This window comes from Coenobita brevimanus, chromosome 75 (assembly GCF_032717465.1).
Source record: "Coenobita brevimanus isolate Jiangsu-jjx chromosome 75, ASM3271746v2, whole genome shotgun sequence".
In the NCBI taxonomy this organism is placed as follows: Eukaryota; Metazoa; Arthropoda; class Malacostraca; order Decapoda; family Coenobitidae; genus Coenobita; species Coenobita brevimanus.
The window spans coordinates 11073260-11091747 of record NC_137028.1 but is presented as its reverse complement, the minus strand read 5'-3'; the positions used below and the strand labels follow the sequence as shown (position 1 = coordinate 11091747).

Sequence of the window (18488 nt, the reverse complement as noted above, 5' to 3'; positions counted from 1 at the left end):
TCTTTCCTTCCATCCTTTTCTGTCTTTCTTTCCTTCATTCTTTCCTTGTCCTTCTGCCTGTTGGTGACTTTACACTCCTTCTTCTGTCTTTCGTTCCTTCATTCTTTCCTTTTCCTTCTGCCTGTGGGTGACTCTACGCTGAGTGACAAGCCAAATGGTTTCCTGTATACCAGGAAACGATTTACTACGCTGGGTGGTAACCATATAGCCAAATTTTGGCACCTGGTGGTTTAGTGGGTAATTATTGCGCTCCAGTCGGATTGAGCCAGTGAAGGTTTATATCTGAGGGGTGGTTGGGGTTGATTGCTCATGTAATGCCACTCAGGGATGAGTGAGGCTGGTCGCTCTCAGCTTAAATGTCGAGACCAACTGCCTAAACCCGCGCTCCTACTCTCCTCATGGGGCAATGTAGGATTGGATGATGGATATATATATATATGTATGTAATGCATATTGCCAACCACCTTATTCTCATAAGGGGTGGCCACAAACAAATCGCCTCCATGTCGCTCTGTTCCCTGCCATTTCACTGCCTTTGCTCTCAGCTCACACACCCCTCTCTCATATACCTCTCCACTCCATCCCTCCATCTCATCCTTGGCCTCCACCTCACTCACATACACTCTTCTTGTTAGTCTCTCACTCTCCAGCTTCTCCACATGGCCAAACCACCTTAACATATTTCTCCTAGCACTTCCTATCACATCCATAACCACACTACAACACTCCATCACTTCCTCATTTGTCTGTCTGTCTCTCCATGTAACTCCACATGGTCCTTTCAAATAACTCATTTCCACTGCTCTCACTCTCGTCTTTTGTTCCTTCAACAAAGTCCAAGCTTCACTTTCATATATAAGAGTTGGTATCACAACACTGTCAGGTAATAGCTTGTTCATTTCCATGCTTACTTCCCTGTTTCTTATCATTGCTTTCAAGGAACCAGCAACCTTTCTTCCCTGCTGCACCCTTTGAAGCACTTATATATATTTGTATTCACCTTGGTCCCAATTAACTCACCTATGTGGTGAATGTGGGAGCATGTGCTGTTTGATATCGCACTGATTGATACACATACCTTATGGGGGAAAATTCATTTGGTGGATGAGTAACTCCAACTTTAAGGGTTAAAACTTTAAATTGATAAATACCCTAGTACAGGTATCAAATGATAGTAAGTGTATGTACACGATGGTGACTACTTGAGCTGCCTGGAGCCACTGTCTGACTCACTTCTTCATTTCTGCAACATTCGCGGCCATTCCTCTAATGTTCGCTTTGTTGAGGTCCACCTCTCCTCCCCTAAACCTCGCCTTCTTTTCCTAACTGAGACTCGGCTGTCTGAGGCAACTGACAGCAAACCCTTTTCTGTAACCTCCTACTTTCTCTATACTCATTTCAAAGCCTAAGGTGGCTGTTGTGTATATATACGCAACAACTTATCTTGCTCTCATGTCCTGAACTTGATTCTTCTGAATTCTCTACACTCAGGCTGCTGCTTTCCTGTCATTCTCTGACTAAATATATCTGCGCTGTTTACTTATCCCGTAATTCTACTGATTATCAAAAATTCTTCAACTATCTTACTTCTACAATGGAACACATTCTATCCATTTCTCCTTTCTCTTAAATCTCCATTCTAGGAGATTTCAATGTTCACCACCATCTTTGCCTCTTCTCTCCTTTCACTGATCCACCTGGTGAACAAGCCTACATCTTTTCTATCCTTAATGACCTAGAGCAGCTTGTTCAGCACCCAACCTGTATCTGTGACCATCTTGGAGAGAGCTCCAATATACTTGACCTCTTCCTTAAAACTAATCCTTCTTCTTACACTCTTAATATTTTCTCTCCGGTGGGCTCCTCTGAACATAACCTTATTATCTTAACCTGTCCTATCGCTCCAGTACGGCCTGTGGACCATCCAAAGAAACATCATCTGTGGCACTTTGGAGCTGCAGATTGGGAGGCCCTCAGGCAGTACTTCTTTGATTTTCCCTGGAATGATTATTCCTTCCAAGGTTGGGAGCCATCTGAGTGTGCCTTGCACATTATGGAGGTTATTCTCTCTGACATGGAAGCATAAATTCCTTTCTCTCTCATATCCTTTGACTATTGCAAGAAAGCCTTGGTTTAATGACACTTGTTCTGATGCTGTCCACGACAAGGAGAGGACTTATAAAAGGTACCAGAGCCAACCCACCCCTGAATCACATCTTTTTTACATTTCTGCCCGGAATTGTTCAAAGTCTGTTCTTCGCTCTGCTAAAGATAATTTCATCCATTATAAATGCTCTCAACTCTCCAACTCGAAGTCTTCCTGCTTCTTCTGGCACCTTGCCAAAAACCTTTCAAACAACCTTACCTCATCATCCTTCCCTCCTCTTTTCTTCAAACAACCTTACCTCATCATCCTTCCCTCCTCTTTTCTACTGTGTTGTTACTATACTGTGGCTATTTCTTCTACGGATAAAGCTGATCTCTTCGCTCAGACTCTCTCCTCCAATTCCACCGTAGACGATTCCGGTGCTGTTCCTCCCTCACTACCCTCCTCTGACTTACTCATCGCTGACATTAAAATTTCTTCAGCTGATGTAGTTTCTGCCATCACTGGCCTCAATACTAACAAGGCATATGGGCCTGATGGAGTCCCTCCCGTTGTCCTCAAGAATTGTGCATCTGTGCTCACACCCTGCCTAGGCAAACTCTTTCGCCTTTGTCTGTCAACTTGTACCTTTCCTTCTTGCTGAAAGTTTGCTCTCATTCAGCCAGTCCCAAAGAAGGGTGACCATTCCCAACCCTCTAACTATCGTCCAGTTGCTGTAACATCCTGTATCTAAAAAGTTTTTGAGTCTGTTCTTAATAGAAAAATTTTAAAGCATCTTTCCTACCTCAACCTTCTTTCTGATCGTCAGTATGGTTTCCGTCAGGTGCACTGGTGATCTCACCTACCTTTCGGACACCTGGTCATCTTCCTTTTGGGACTTTGGTGATAGCTTTGCCATTGCATTTGACATCTCAAAGACTATCGATTGAGTCTGGCATAAATCTTTAATTTCCAAACTGCACTCTTACATTTTCTATCCTTCTATCTGTGCCTTCATCTATAGCTTCCTTTCTGGTCGTTCTGTAGCCGCTGTTGTAGACGGCCATTGTTCTTCTAGATCTATCAACAGTGGTGTTCCTCAGGGCTCTGTCCTGTCACCAACTCTCTTCCTTTTATTCATCAATGGCCTTCTAAGCTGTACATCTAACCCTATCCACTCATACGCTGATGACTCCACCTTTCACCCTTCCATTCAATTCCCACAATGCCCATCTCAGCAGTTACTTCAACAAACAAGGGGTGAGGCTATGGCACACCTAATGTCTGACCTGTCTCTTATTTCTGACTGGGGTAAAAATAAGCTTGTTGTTTTTAATGCATCAAATACTCAGTTCTTACACCTATCAACCCAACAAAATCTTCCACAGGTGTACCCACTAGTGTTTAATAATATTTAGCTTAATCCTGCCTCATCCTTGAACAAGCTTGGGGTTTCATTTACTCAGGACTTATCTTGGAAAGATCATATTACATCTCTTGTAAAATTTGCTTCCAAGAGATTAGGTGTGCTAAGCCAACTCTGTACCTTCTTTACCCCTAAACAATTGTTGACTCTATACATGGGTTTTATCTGCCCCCGTGTTGAGTATAACACTCATGTGTGGGGAGGCTTTCCACATACAGCTCTTCTCAATAGGGTGGAGTCAAAGGCATTTCGTCTCATGAACTCTCCTCCTGTTACTGGCTCCCTTGAACCTCTGTCTCTTCGCCGCACTGTTGCCTCTTTATCTCTTTTCTTTTGCTACTTCAATGGTCATTGCTCTTCTGAACTGTCTGCTACGCACCCGCCTAGCAGCAAACTCTCATCTCTTTTCTGTCCAACTCTCTAATGCAAGAGTTAACCGTTACTCCCAGTCCTTCATTTGTGCAAGAGGTCATCTCTGGAACTGTCTCCCTCTGTCTATATTTCCTGCTAGCTATGATCTCCGGTCTTTCAAACGCAGTGTGTCCAGGCATCTCAAAATGATCGGATCTTGAATTTGGCCCTTTCTTGTCTTTTGTTCTTTCTTCCTAGCATTTAAAAAAAAAAAAAAGAGAAAAAGAAACATGTACACATACCCTCATTGAACTGGTCTAAACCGGATTGCTGCCTCCCTCTTTCTCTCTCTCTCTCTCTCTCTCTCTCTCTCTCTCTCTCTCTCTATCGTAAATGATACAAAGTAACATGTACCCAAATTGCACTGATATCATACGAGAGTGGCTGAAAGTGTTATTTTATATTATATTGTGATTTATTGTGATAAAATACAAGTGATATAGTGATCCATGTGTGATAATAGAGAAGTCACAAGCTAAGTGCATTAGCTAATGAATATTTATGCAGTTTCAAACTGTGCAGCTATGCTATGAAATTACTCATAACATCATATCAATAAGTTTTATAAAAGTAGGTGGTAATGAAAGTCATTCATGAATTTGGTGAAGTTTGTAATGATTTTCCTCACATCGCTGCTGTTTTGCCAAAGTCTGGCGCAAGCACTGTGGAATATCATAATAAAATCATACGCGACTGGCTAGAAGTGTTTTATATTTATTGTTATTGTTAATATTGTGATGAGGTAATGTGGCAGTAGCCTTATTTTGTATGGAAAAAACCTTGTGGTTTGGTGGAAATTTCTGCCTCACTGGACTATTTCCTGCATCAGATGGTCAAAACACAACTTGTATTGTAAATCGTTCTCTGTGCTTAGAGTGCCTACAGATATGCAGTTTGTTGGAAACGATGGTGGAAAGATTGACATTCGTCTGACAATAATTTTAGCTCAGGATTAAGCATAAGTGAGTTCATCATCATCCGGACCTCCTTTCCCACCCTAGGGCAGGGTGAGGAGTAGCAATGTCCAGACAGCCCAGAATTACCCAGTCCAATGGGCCTCGCTTCCATTCACTCATCATTCAAGCCCCCGGAATCCTAGCTCTATCAGATACGCCAAAAAACATTCACCACATTCTGTAGCTTCACATAATCCTATCTGACAGAGCCAATCCAGACGCTGCCACGTTAAAAAGGTGTGCCAAAAATCCTAGATCATGCACTTCTCCTCACAAAATTCATCCAGCCAGCTCAATGTCCTGTCAGTTCCCTAGCCTTACTGATGAGTTAAAACATGAAAACACACAATTTTTTTTTTCCCTATTTCTCTGCACTGAGCACATTCAGTAATTTTGGGGAGGCGGTGGCTCAATCGGTTGAGAAGTGGCCTGCAGTCCTACCGGACCCAGGTTCAAATCACCGCTGGGGCAAGGAACAGTTTAAGGATTTGAATTTCATAAAAGCAGACTTTACTGATCTACCAGAAAACCCGCCGACATGTCGTAAAAATATCCCTGTTAATACCAATACACCAGTCCTGTATGAGACAACCCTAGCATGTATTCAATATGGACAGTGGATATTAATGCCGAAGTGGTGACATGTAGAGGTGCATGGTATGTAGGAGGACTACTGGGCCTTGAGTGCAGGCTGTGAAGCCTATGCCCAGAGTTGGACACATTAAAAAAAAAAAAAAAAAAAAAAAAAAAAAAAAAAAGGTTTTTGTCACGGCTGCTACAGCCAAAAGGTTTGGGCATCAACAGCAGCCAAGATTCGGCTGATGTGCATCATGGAGAGCTCTCCTGGTGTTCTGGTGTTGCTAGCATCAATATAACCTCCTCTCGTCTCACCTCCTGTAATGCATCACCAATTGATGCTTCAGTAATCACATCCTTAACTGTGGTGGCTTCACCAGCATTGTTAATTTCAGACGTTGTGGATGTTAAGAGACAGCTCGCACTATTTGGGAATCGTGCTATTTGATCACATGCTAATTGGGACTTAGGTGTATAGACATATATATAAATATATGTACGGTAATCTTCCCAATATCCGACGTAATAGAGCCAAAGGCATGTCCAGAAATTGGACCTGTCCGGATATTGGGTCCCTGCCCCCTGGACTGGTACTTATGGACCCTAACCCAGCCTAACTTTGAAAGCCACCAAAATAACTCCCTACCAGACATGCATAGCACCTATTTAAGAACCTATTCACACCAATAATGGACATAAAGCATGAAATAAATGACAAGGAACCAGAGAAGAAGAATTAGAAGTAAGTATGGAAAATATTTAGCAGTGTACAGGGTACTTACAGCACATCTGTGGCCGCCTCCTCTAAGGCTCTGGCAGTGGTGAAAATGCTCTTGAAGCACATACAGTAATCCAGTTTTATGCTACACTTAATTCTTTGCACTGTGAGTTATAATTGTTTAACACAGCACATCCCGTTCTTAATTGCGCCACTCCAGTTTCAACCACCACTTTGCAGTCCACACTTAATCCCTTGCACTCTAAATTCTAATTTCTTAACAGTGCACAACACTGTAAATTCCCATGTGGTCTAGTGGCGAGGTATTGCAGTTTTTTCACTGTTTATTCACAAAAACGAGCACATACGCCATCTACTCCGATGAGCATCTACTCACGATGGTAGTTAGGTGGTAACTGGTGAGGGGGTAGGAAGGAAGGAGTGAAGGGGCTGTGCATAAACACAGCTGTTCGGCACCGCTTACCAATTTCAGATTACAGGTGGGAAAAAATTTGGATTTTTTTTTTTTCTGATTTTTTTCATTTTTTGGCCATTTTTGAGTTCTGAAGGCCAAGGCCCAAAATGTCCAGAAAATGGGGTGTCCAGGAATTGGGCATCTGGATATTACAGAGTTTACTATCTATCTATCTATCTATAGCCCGACGCCCTAATCCCGCAAAGGGTGGCCGCAGACAAAATGCCTCCAAGTCACTCTGTCACCCACCATTTGACTCCCCTCCCCCCAACTCACCCCCTCCTCCCTCATATACCTCTCAACTCCATCCCTCCACCTCATCCTCGGTCTACCCCTCCCTCTCCCTTCCTCCACCTCACCTACATACACCCTCTTAGTCAGTCTTTCATTCTCCATTCTCTCCACATGTCCAAACCACCTCAGTGTATTTCTCCTAATCTTTTCAACCACATCCACATCTACCCCACAACGTTCCTTCACTTCTTCATTCGTCAACCTGTCCCTCCACGTCACTCCACATGCTCCTCTCAAGTAACTCATTTCCACTGCTCTCACTCTTGACTTGTTCCCCTCTTGCAAGGTCCACGCCTCGCTTCCATACGTCAGGGTAGGGATCACAATACTATCATGCAGTGACTTCTTAACTTCCATACTCACCTCCCTGTTTCTCATCACTGCTTTCAGTGTACCAACAACCTTTCTTCCCTGCTGTACCCTTTCACGTACTTCATCCCCCAAAGTTCCATCCTTACTCATCACACTAACCAAGTACTTGAATGCACTCACATTCTCCATATCCTCACCATCCAACCTCACTGCACACTCTGTGACTTCATTCCTCTCAAACACCATAACTTTACTTTTGTTTACATTAACTTTCAGCTTCCTCCTCCTACACACTGTCCCAAATTCATTCACCAAACCTTGCAACTTCCATTCATCTTCACTCAACAGTACTGTATCATCAGCAAACAGCAACACCGGAAGCTTCCAAATCTCACCCTCATTCATTAGGGCCACCCCCACATCCACTGCCCTACCTTGTACCTCCTTTACAACCCCATCCATATATATATTAAACAGCCATGGAGACATTACACACCCCTGTTTCAGTCCCACATTGAGATCAAAGAACTCACTCGGCTCACCATCCACTCGCACCGTAGCCCTAGCTCCCTCGTACATACTCTTCACAGCACTTAACAATTTCCCCTCCACTCCATATATTCTTAATACCTTCCACATACCTTGCCTATCTATTCTGTCATAAGCTTTCTCCAAGTCCATGAAGGCAGCATACACTTTCCTTCCCTTCTCTAGATACTTCTCCACTAAACATCTTAGAACAAATATCTGATCTACACACCCTTTTCCCTTCCTAAATCCCCCTTGTTCTTCTCCAACTAGCTCCTCTGTCATATGCCTAACCCTATCAATGAGTATTCTACCATATATTTTACCAGTCACACTAAGAAGGCAAATACCCCTATGGTTACCACATACTTCTCTCTCCCCTTTTCCTTTGTACAGAGGAACAATTATACCTGATTTCCAGTCCTCTGGAACCCTTCCCTCTTCCCAAGCCAATCTACACAACTTCCATATCCACTCCACAACAATCTCACCCCCATACCTAAGCATTTCACCACACACTCCATCAATTCCTGGGGCCTTTCCCAGCTTAATCTTCTTCATCGCTTCTACTACTTCCGCCCTACTGATCTCTTCCTCCCTCCTCTCAACTCTTCTTCTCCCAGCCATTCCCCAACCACATATACTCACACTGCTCTCACTCTCTACATTCAACAAATCCTGAAAGTGCTCCTTCCATCTCCTCAATTTCTCTCTCTTCTCCACCAACAATCTATTATTCCTATCTTTCACTCCCCTACTATTTCCCCTTTCACACTGCCTTACTTTCTTTACCTCCTTCCAAAACAATTTCTTACTCTCCCTCCATTTCACAGTCAGATTCCTCCCAAACTCTTCATCCACTTTCTTCTTACTCTCCTTCACCAGTCTCTTAACCTCCCTTCTCCTGCTCACATATACCTCTCTCTTCTCTCTCTCATCTTCTCCCCTACCTCTACTCGCCAACCATTCACCATATGCCTTTTTCTTTTGTTCCACAGCTCGTTTCACCTCATCATTCCACCATGCTGTTCCTTGCACACCCTTGCATCTCCTCCTCACTCCACAAACCGCCTCACACGCTGCGCTTATCTCTTCCGTGAATATTTTACTTATGTCTTCCACCCCTTCCATCTGCTCTAGCTCATACCTTCCCAATCTTTCTTCTACTATGCTCTTATACTCTGTCCTTTTCTCACTATCTTGCAATTTCTCCACTCTTCTCACAGGAGCTGCTTCCTCCTGTCTTCCCGTTCGCCTCCTCAACCACTTTCTTTGCAGCTCTACCTTGGCCATCACTAAGTGATGGTCCGAGACTCCATTCCCCCACCCTCTCCACACCCTTGCATCCAACACTTGTCTTCTCATTCGCTCATCCACACACACGTAGTCTATCATTGCCTTTCGTTCAATAAGTTCACCATCCATCCTCCTCATTACTCTCCATGTATACCGGTGGATCATCTTATGACGAAAGTAGGTGTTGGCTATTGCCAACCCCTTACCAGCACAGATGTCCACCAAAGCACTACCATTCCCATCTACTTCAGCTGGCACACCCCACTGACCAACCACTCCATCCACTCGTACATTCCCAACTTTGCTATTCATGTCTCCAATCAACAGCACTCTCTCGCTCCTCTCAAACTTGTCCATACATGCTTCTACTCTCGCCCAAAACTCATCTTTCACTCTTGCCACTCAATCCTCTGTTGGAGCATACACACATACAATCGCCCATGCTTGTATGCCTACTTTCATCCTCACCCATACAGTCCTTGCACCCACTGTTCCATACTCTCTTATATTCTCCTTCCACTTCTTGCTTATCATCAGACATACTCCCTCTCTTGCCCTCTCATTCTCACTGACTCCCGCAGATATACCTACACCTTATTCCCATTGTCTCACCCTTTCACCTTTCCATTTAGTTTCAGTCAATCCACATATATCCACTTTTGCATCCTCAAGCACCTGGACAATCTCTCTCTCTTTCACTTCATCATTCACTCCTCTCACATTCCACGTTCCTACCCTCAGAATGTCCTTTGTCCGTTCCTTAGTCATCAACGTATGGTCCGTCCGGGTCCGAGGCGCTTTATTCGCTTTTTTAGTTAGTTCTTTTTATGGGGTGGGGCACTAACCCACCACCAACCCTTTTAGTCGCCTCGTACGACAAGCAGGGATACTGGGGGAGTATTCTTGAAACCCCCCTTACCCCCAGGGGGGTAACTGGTGAGGGGGTAGGAAGGAAGGAGTGAAGGGGCTGTGCATAAACACAGCTGTTCGGCACCGCTTACCAATTACAGATTACAGGTGGGAAAAAATTTGGATTTTTTTTTTTTCTGATTTTTTTCATTTTTTGGCCATTTTTGAGTTCTGAAGGCCCAGGCCCAAAATGTCCAGAAAATGGGGTGTCCAGGAATTGGGCATCTGGATATTACAGAGTTTACTATATACGGTATATATATAATTTATGTATATGTATATGTATATATGGTCAAACCTTTACTGGCACAAGCCGTTGAGTCCTTACATATACGGACACAGTTTTGCGCTCATTTGCACAAAAATATTTGAGTACCCTAGTATACCTAGTACAGAAACTAGAAAAAACCATCAGCAGTGTTGTAAAGTTTGCCATCACCACATGACAGCCTTTGAAAAAGTACACAATGTGCAAGTGCAAAGACTGTGATTTCAGCCTATGTATGGAACGCTGCATCTTAGAGTACCATACATTAGAAAATTATTGAACATAGAACAGGGAAAATGTGTGTGTGAGTGTATGTAATGAAAATTATACAGTATAAGTAAATGTAAGTAAACAGAAGTTAATCATGAAATCAAGTAATGTAAGAAAAAGAATAAGAAATGTGTGATGTACCGCAGCCAATGTGACTGTGTGCAGCTTGAGCATTTATAGTGCCTTATACAAATATAATATTTAGAAGAAAAAAAGTGAATGTGAAAATATGTAAAAATAGCACGGAACTCCAACTTCACATCATCGTGATTCCGACTGTGGCCACACCATGTAAACCAGGTTAGGCTACCATACTGCAGGTACTCCATCCATCCACCCACTCCACACCAAAATGGACTGTCTCTCCACATTAGCCACTGACAGTATCTGAAAGTAGCCATCTGATGCAAATCCGGGTGTGCTGGACAAAAAACACATGTTTTGGGCGGGAAACAGCCATGGTGAGCACTCCTACTATCACTAGACTTATTATAACCACTTTTCAGGTCTCTTCATGGGTCGTGGGGGAGGGAGTCAAAAATTGCTGGCATTGGGGGTCAGTCAGCCTCCCACACCCTTGGCATTGGAGGGTGCAAAAGTCGACAAAGGCTCCGGCACGGAATGGATAAATTTTGCTTACAGGATCCATTTATGTGTTATAGTTGCCAGAAATGTACAAATATGCAGCAGACTTATTTGTAAAATAGTACATAGATGCTCCTTAGAAGGTAACCTTATGCAGTCCAAAAAATGTACATTGCTCCAGCCCCTGTTTAAGAAACCATGTATCAATGTTGAGAGCATATTAAACTATTGCCCTGTCACTGATTGGTCATTCTTGTCTAAGATTATTGAACAGGCTATGCTTGATCAACTTCTACCACTACTTAAATAAAATAGAGTTGTTCTCCGTATCTAGTTAGCATTTAGGAAATATCGCTCAACTCAAACTGTGTTATTAAAGATTCATGATGACTTTTGGGCAAACACCTGTGGTGGGATGTCCTCTCCCCTGGTTCTGTTAGACGTCTGTGGCCTTCGGCGCAGTAAATCAGAAACTACCTGTATTTGGATGATCTGCTTTTGTATGGCATCTGTGATGATGGCCCTATACTCTTCATGGTGTACTTGTCTGACAGATTTGAGTCTGGTAGTAGTCGTTGTTGTTCCCTGGGCAGTCTGGCTGAACAGCCCTGAGTCACTAAGGAAGGCCTCGGCCGACCCCGAACCTCCCCACAGAGCTCTCAAGGAGTGTATGTTGTGTTGGTGGTGCTGGTGTTTGTGTGCAATGCAGTCTTCCATAATGTTCTTAATAGTATGTGGTGCTGTATTGCATCCTGAACAGGCATCAGTGACAGAGTCATCCAGCCTCTTCTGATAACTCATGAGAGGTGGATGATGCCCACAGCCTGTCCAGGTGAACCCTGTCCTCACGAGAGAGGTAGGATTCAGAAGTGTAGATATCAGGAGGCTGTGCATGCAACTGTGTGTTGTCTTTGAATGACTGAATGGAGCGGCGAGTGATATGGGTATGGATAGGCTTCTGGAATCTGGTTTCAGGTGGGCAAGAGGAGAGAGGTGACATTATTTATGTATGATATCGTGTGTATGCTGCCTTCATGGACTTGGAGAAAGCTTATGACAGAATAGATAGGAAAGGTATGTGGAAGGTATTAAGGTATTAAGAATATATGGAGTGGAGGGGAAATTGTTGAGTGCTGTGAAGAGTATGTACGAGGGAGCTAGGGCTACGGTGCGAGTGGATGGTGAGCCGAGTGAGTTCTTTGATCTCAATGTGGGACTGAAACAGGGGTGTGTAATGTCTCCATGGCTGTTTAATATATATATGGATGGGGTTGTAAAGGAGGTACAAAGTAGGGCAGTGGATGTGGGGGTGGCCCTAATGAATGAGGGTGAGATTTGGAAGCTTCCGGTGTTGCTGTTTGCTGATGATACAGTATTGTTGAGTGAAGATGAATGGGAGTTGCAAGGTTTGGTGAATGAATTTGGGACAGTGTGTAGGAGGAGGAAGCTGAAAGTTAATGTAAACAAAAGTAAAGTTAGGGTGTTTGAGAGGAATGAAGTCACAGAGTGTGCAGTGAGGTTGGATGGTGAGGATATGGAGAATGTGAGTGCATTCAAGTACTTGGGTAGTGTGATGAGTAAGGATGGAACTTTGGGGGATGAAGTACGTGAAAGGGTACAGCAGGGAAGGAAGGTTGTTGGCACACTGAAAGCAGTGATGAGAAATAGGGAGGTGAGTATGGAAGTTAAGAAGTCACTGCATGATGGTATTGTGATCCCTACCCTGACGTATGGAAGCGAGGCGTGGACCTTGCAAGAGGGGAACAAGTCAAGAGTGAGAGCAGTGGAAATGAGTTACTTGAGAGGAGCATGTGGAGTGACGTGGAGGGACAGGTTGACGAATGAAGAAGTGAAGGAACGTTGTGGGGTAGATGTGGATGTGGTTGAAAAGATTAGGAGAAATACACTGAGGTGGTTTGGACATGTGGAGAGGATGGAGAATGAAAGACTGACTAAGAGGGTGTATGTAGGTGAGGTGGAGGGAGGGAGAGGGAGGGGTAGACCGAGGATGAGGTGGAGGGATGGAGTTGAGAGGTATATGAGGGAGGGGGGGGTGAGTTGGGGGGAGGGGAGTCAAATGGTGGGTGACAGAGTGACTTGGAGGTGTTTTGTCTGCGGCCACCCTTTGCGGGATTAGGGCGTCGGGCTATAGATAGATAGATAGATAGATCATGTGCAGGGTGTTGTTTTGATGTTCCTTGGTGTGTTTGGATGTGCTGCGATGTAGTGTAGTGGATGTTGTGGGTTTGTAGAGGCTGCGGCAAGAAATTGTGTGCCTATCATGTCTGGATGATCCATGATTTTGAGGACTGTGGTTTCTTGGTGTAGGTTGTCTGTAGGTGTGGTAGCTGTGCAGCCTGTGATTCTTTTTAGGGCCTTGTTTTGTATGGTCTGATGGGTGTCACTGTGTGTTTCTGAGTATGGTAGTTGACCACACTTGCATGGACTTAATTCCCCTTCTGTTTGGATTCCCTTAGGGATCTGTATGGGGTCCAGTTATTGTTTACACAAGTAGTTTATCATCTCTCCATGATACACATGATGTATCCTTTCATTTTTATGCCGATGATGTGTAGCTTTATGTTAATCTGTCAGTAGCCAGACACCTTAATCCCATAAGGGGTGGCCACGAACATATTGCTTCCATGTCACCCCGTCCTCTTCCATTTCACTGCCCTCCCTCCAACTCACATTGCCCTCTCATATACATCTCTACTTCTTCCCTCCATATCATCCTATGTTTCTCCCTCCCTCTCTCCCCCTCCACCTTTCTCACATTCTCCTAATTAGTCTCTCACTCTCCCTCCAGTTCACATGGTCAAACCACCTCAGTGCATTTCTCGTAATGCTTTCTGCCACATCCACAACCACGCCACAACACTTCTTCATCCCCATTTGCCAGTCTGTCACTCCATGTACTGCACATGCTCCTCTCAAATAACTCATTTTCACTGACTGATATTGATAATACTAAGAACAAACTGGAATCCCTCATATCTGACATAAAGATCTGGATGGCAAAGAAGTCAAAAACTGAATGATGATAAAATAGATATCAGTATTATTTAAGGAAAGAGAAGGGGTGGTGACACTGACATTGCCCTGACTATGAAGATTGCTGAGTCACAACTTTGTCTAGTCTGTTCTGTGTATAATCAGGTTGTATATTTCAGTTTGAAATTAAATTATAAAGAAGATACTAATCAAATTGTCAGAAGTTTTAACTTGCACATCAGAAACCTGTGTAGCCTGCTGTAAAACAGTTTCTAAATAGACAGTACCTCTTAACATTGGTCCATACAATGATTTTGTCTCGCATTGATTATTGCAGCTTATTGTGGTTTAGTCTTCCGTGTAATCTAAAGAAGATTTAGTTGGTGTTGAATAGGGCAGAAGGCACATCTTTGGCCTTCCCCCAATAACTGCAACTATATTACTGTATCTCTAATTGAATTGCACAGTTGCCATTAAAGACCTGAATAGGATTTAGTCTGTTTAATCTGTGTCTCATAACTTTCAAGGTTCGTAAGTTTGATGAACTGTAGTATTATACTGAACTGAAACTTTCTCTAGCACGTCCACGCATGAAGTTACAAAGTGAAGATGATCCCCTAGGGCCTCAATGGGCCTAGGACTGTTCACCAGTCATCTTTCTCAGATCGATCATTTTCCTATACAGGTAAGCCCTTAATTCACGCGAACTTTTTTCACACGATTTCGGTTATCCACGAATTTTTCGTACAATAATTAAAACATTAAATTATAGTCTTCAAATAAATAATTTTAATATACAAGAGAAATAAATAAAATATAAAAATGCGTACCTGCTGCCCGTGTGCATACATGTGTGTGTGTGTGGGAGGTCGGTCTAAAACCGTCTACCATGCACCACACAGTCTGTTTGAATCCGACGGTCGAACCATGCGTGACTCGTGAATCGTTATTTGTGGCTTATTTTTCTGCCTTCCAGTGATTGCTTGCCTTGTCTGCCAACATGGTGCCTAAGCGTAGTGCTAGTGATGCATGTGGTAACACACCAAAACGGACTGTAACGTGATGTTCCTGACAGAGAAAGTTGTGTTGGACAAACTTAAGGGAGGAATGTCGGCGACAATTCTCCATCAGGACGATTCCCCATCATTTATTTACATACCAGTTTATTTAGCAAGTACAGTACACTAGTTTTTTACTTATATGAGTTATGAAATCCCCCTGAAAATTAGTTATTAAAGTATTAATTAATCAATAATAAGTATATTTATAGAATGACAGGGAATCGTCCATGATCGGATGGTGAATTGACTTCATGGTGAATTTTCTTGGAACCGTGTGTTTGGGGTGAGTCAACTGTTCTTACAATAAAGAAGGCAGAACGTAGCATACGGGAGGCAGTGAGGGCTAATGCACCAGACTGTGCTAAAGTGTCTCCACCTACGCCTGTGAATTGTCTTGGAACCATATGTTTGGGGTGAATGAGTCAACTGTTTGGACAATAAAGAAGGCAGAATGTAGCATTTGGGAGGCAGTGAGGGATTGTGCACCAGACTGCTGAAGTGTCTCCACCTACACCTGTGCTTGTCAGGTTTCAGTGTTAAATTTCTTACATTTTTGTTGTTTTTCATACTTTATGCTAGTTTATAAGGTGTATGTAGTGCATAAACAGTATTATTCAAATGTAATATACTTAGTAGACCTGCGTAATTATGTGCACACAAGGGCAGAACATATACGTGAATTTACCACATCCGCGAAGGGTCTGGGAACGTAACCCTCGCGTGAATTAAGGGCCTACCTGTACTGCCCTTGGTTATTATAAATTGTCACAACCCATGAGGGAATTAACTTTTCTTGAATCTTTTAAGGGGCAGGTCAAAGCCTATCTCTTTTCAAGGATCTGTGATCTGGGGAAAGTTGTTGTGGTGTACAATTGTAAGGTTTATATTGCTACCACTTTTGCTGACTAAGTTTGTGTACGAATGATACGGTATAACTTTTTAAGGTGTCGAAAATGTGTCAGGCATTAGTGAATTCCTTACTGGGCAGGAACTTCTTAGAAACAAAAGAGCAAATTATTATTATCATCATCATCATCATCATCATCATCATCATCATCATCCTAACCTCCTTTCCCCACCCTAGGGCAGGGTAAATGATGATGATGGAGGGATGGGGTGGAGAGGTATATGAGAGAGGGGGGTGTGAGTTGGGAGCAGGAGAGTGAAATGGCGGGGGACAGGGCGACTTGGAGGTGATTTGTTTGTGGCCACCCCAAACGGGATTGAGGAGTCTGGCAGTAGATAGATAGATAGATAGATTATTATTATTATTATTATTAATTAGTATAATGGTGGAGTCTGGATTCTATGAGTGTGTTTTTGCTAGCCATTTTGTTTTGGATTTACAGTACACTCCTGATTATCCAGCATAATAGAGCCAAAGGCCTGCCGGATATAGTAAAAATGCCTGGGTGTGCAAAAGCACCCCCCTCCCAGGGGCCCCCTAACCCCCAACTCTGTAACAGTTATCACTGTCTAACCTCCTGCAAAATGCTTTAAAGTGTCAAAAAACAGCTAATAGATGTTTCTAGTAATACTGTAATGTACTGTTAATTACACTGGAATTTTATGTACAGAAACAATTTCTTGTTAACTGTGGGGATAATTATTTGCCCCCTCAGCCTGGAGACCTGTTCTCTTTCACCCAGTAGTACCATATAAACACATGCATTTTAAACACTATAAACTGTCAAAAACCAGCTAAACGACACTCCTAATATCGAAATACTGTACTGTATAACGTTCTGTATAGAAACACATTTCATGTTGATGGGGTGATGATGATAATGGTGGTGGTGATGTAAAGACATTATTTGAGAATACTTACAATAATGCGCCCCCCCCCAAAACAAAATATGGTGGTGATGTAAAGACATTATTTGAGAATACTTACAATAATGCCCCCCCCCCCCCCCCCCCCAAAAAATGAAATGAAATGAAGCAGCATGCTTCACTGTACTGTACTGTACTGTGTACACCATACTATACTTTCATCAGTCGAAATTCTAGCAGATGACTCTGCCACTCAGAACAAAACGGTCATCATGCAATAGCAAGGACAAACTTCACTTGAGAAGAAACAGTTGTCTAAATGAGTTTATATTTTTTGTTAACAATTCCTTTGTAGCATGATTATTTTGCTTTGTAAAAGTAACACATTTTCATCAACTCTTCTTGCTTAGTATCACAATTGAATCGACTTTTCATCCCGATACACTTTCATCAGTGCCTTAACACTATCCAACAGCCACTTGTACAGTACAGTAATGTGCAGTTCAGAACACTCTAAGTTGTACTTACTAGGGAGGAGATGCTAAAGGACCTGGTGCTCCAGTGGCTGATAATAATCCTGTGTGTTCTAGTGGCAAAGCAGTACAACATGTCAGAGAGCCACAGCAGCACTAGAAGGCTAGCCAGGTTTTGGAAACCCATCGCAATGTTGCCATTTAATGATAATAATGTTTTGGAAGAGACATAGAGTGCAATGTAGGCTTGTTTGTATATTGGCACCGTAGTGGCAGAGGAATACTGTATAATGGAGAGCTAGAGAACATCCATCTTCCTGCTGCCAGCCAGTGAAAACTCTGCATTAGAATTCTCCCTTCCCCGCCTTAGACAATCAAAACTCTTCTACTCCCTACCACTGCAGCCCCTCTCCCTACCCACCTCCAACACCCTGTGAGCTGCTAGGCCTACCAACAGACAAACCTCCCTCCCTCCCTCCCCCAACACTCCACCATTTTCATATTACAGTTCAGTATAACCCCATTCATTTTGTGTACTGTATTTCTTTATTTTATTTTATATTTTTATTATTATTATTATTTTTTTGTGGTAGGTGGGGGCGCTCACCATCCACTCACTCGATGTAGTGCTGCTGTCGGGTGTCTGCCTTTTCCTCTCCTCCATCTTTCTTTCCTTCTATCCTCTTCTGTCTTACTTTCCGTCATTCTTTCCTTGTCCTTCTTCCTACGAGTAACTTTACACCCCCTCTTCTGTCTTTCTTTCCTTCATTCTTTCCTCTTCCTTCTGCCTGTGGGTGACTCTACCCTGAGTGACAAACCAAATGGTTTCCTGTACACCAGGAAACCATTTACTAAGCTGGGTGGTAACCATATAACCAAATTTTGGCGCCTGATGGTTTAGTGGGTAATTATTGCGCTCCAATCGGATTGAGTCGGTGAAGGTTTATATCAAGGGGTGGTTGGGGTTGATTGCTCATGTAATGCCACTCAGGGAGGAGTGAGGCTGGTCACTCTCATCTTCAGTGTTGGGACCAACTGCCTAACCCCGGGCTCCTACACTCCTCATGGGGCAATGTA

General features: G+C 43.1%; 1 protein-coding gene across 1 annotated transcript in view; it reads left to right on the top strand.

The window, feature by feature from the left end:
- Ask1 (apoptotic signal-regulating kinase 1) overlaps positions 1-18488 on the top strand; it is a 450944-nt gene that overhangs the window by 259508 nt on the left and 172948 nt on the right. The window contains exon 18 of the mRNA XM_080278838.1: positions 10403-10414. Coding sequence (XP_080134964.1) covers positions 10403-10414 — 12 coding nt within the window. The remainder of the gene's footprint in view (positions 1-10402; positions 10415-18488) is intronic.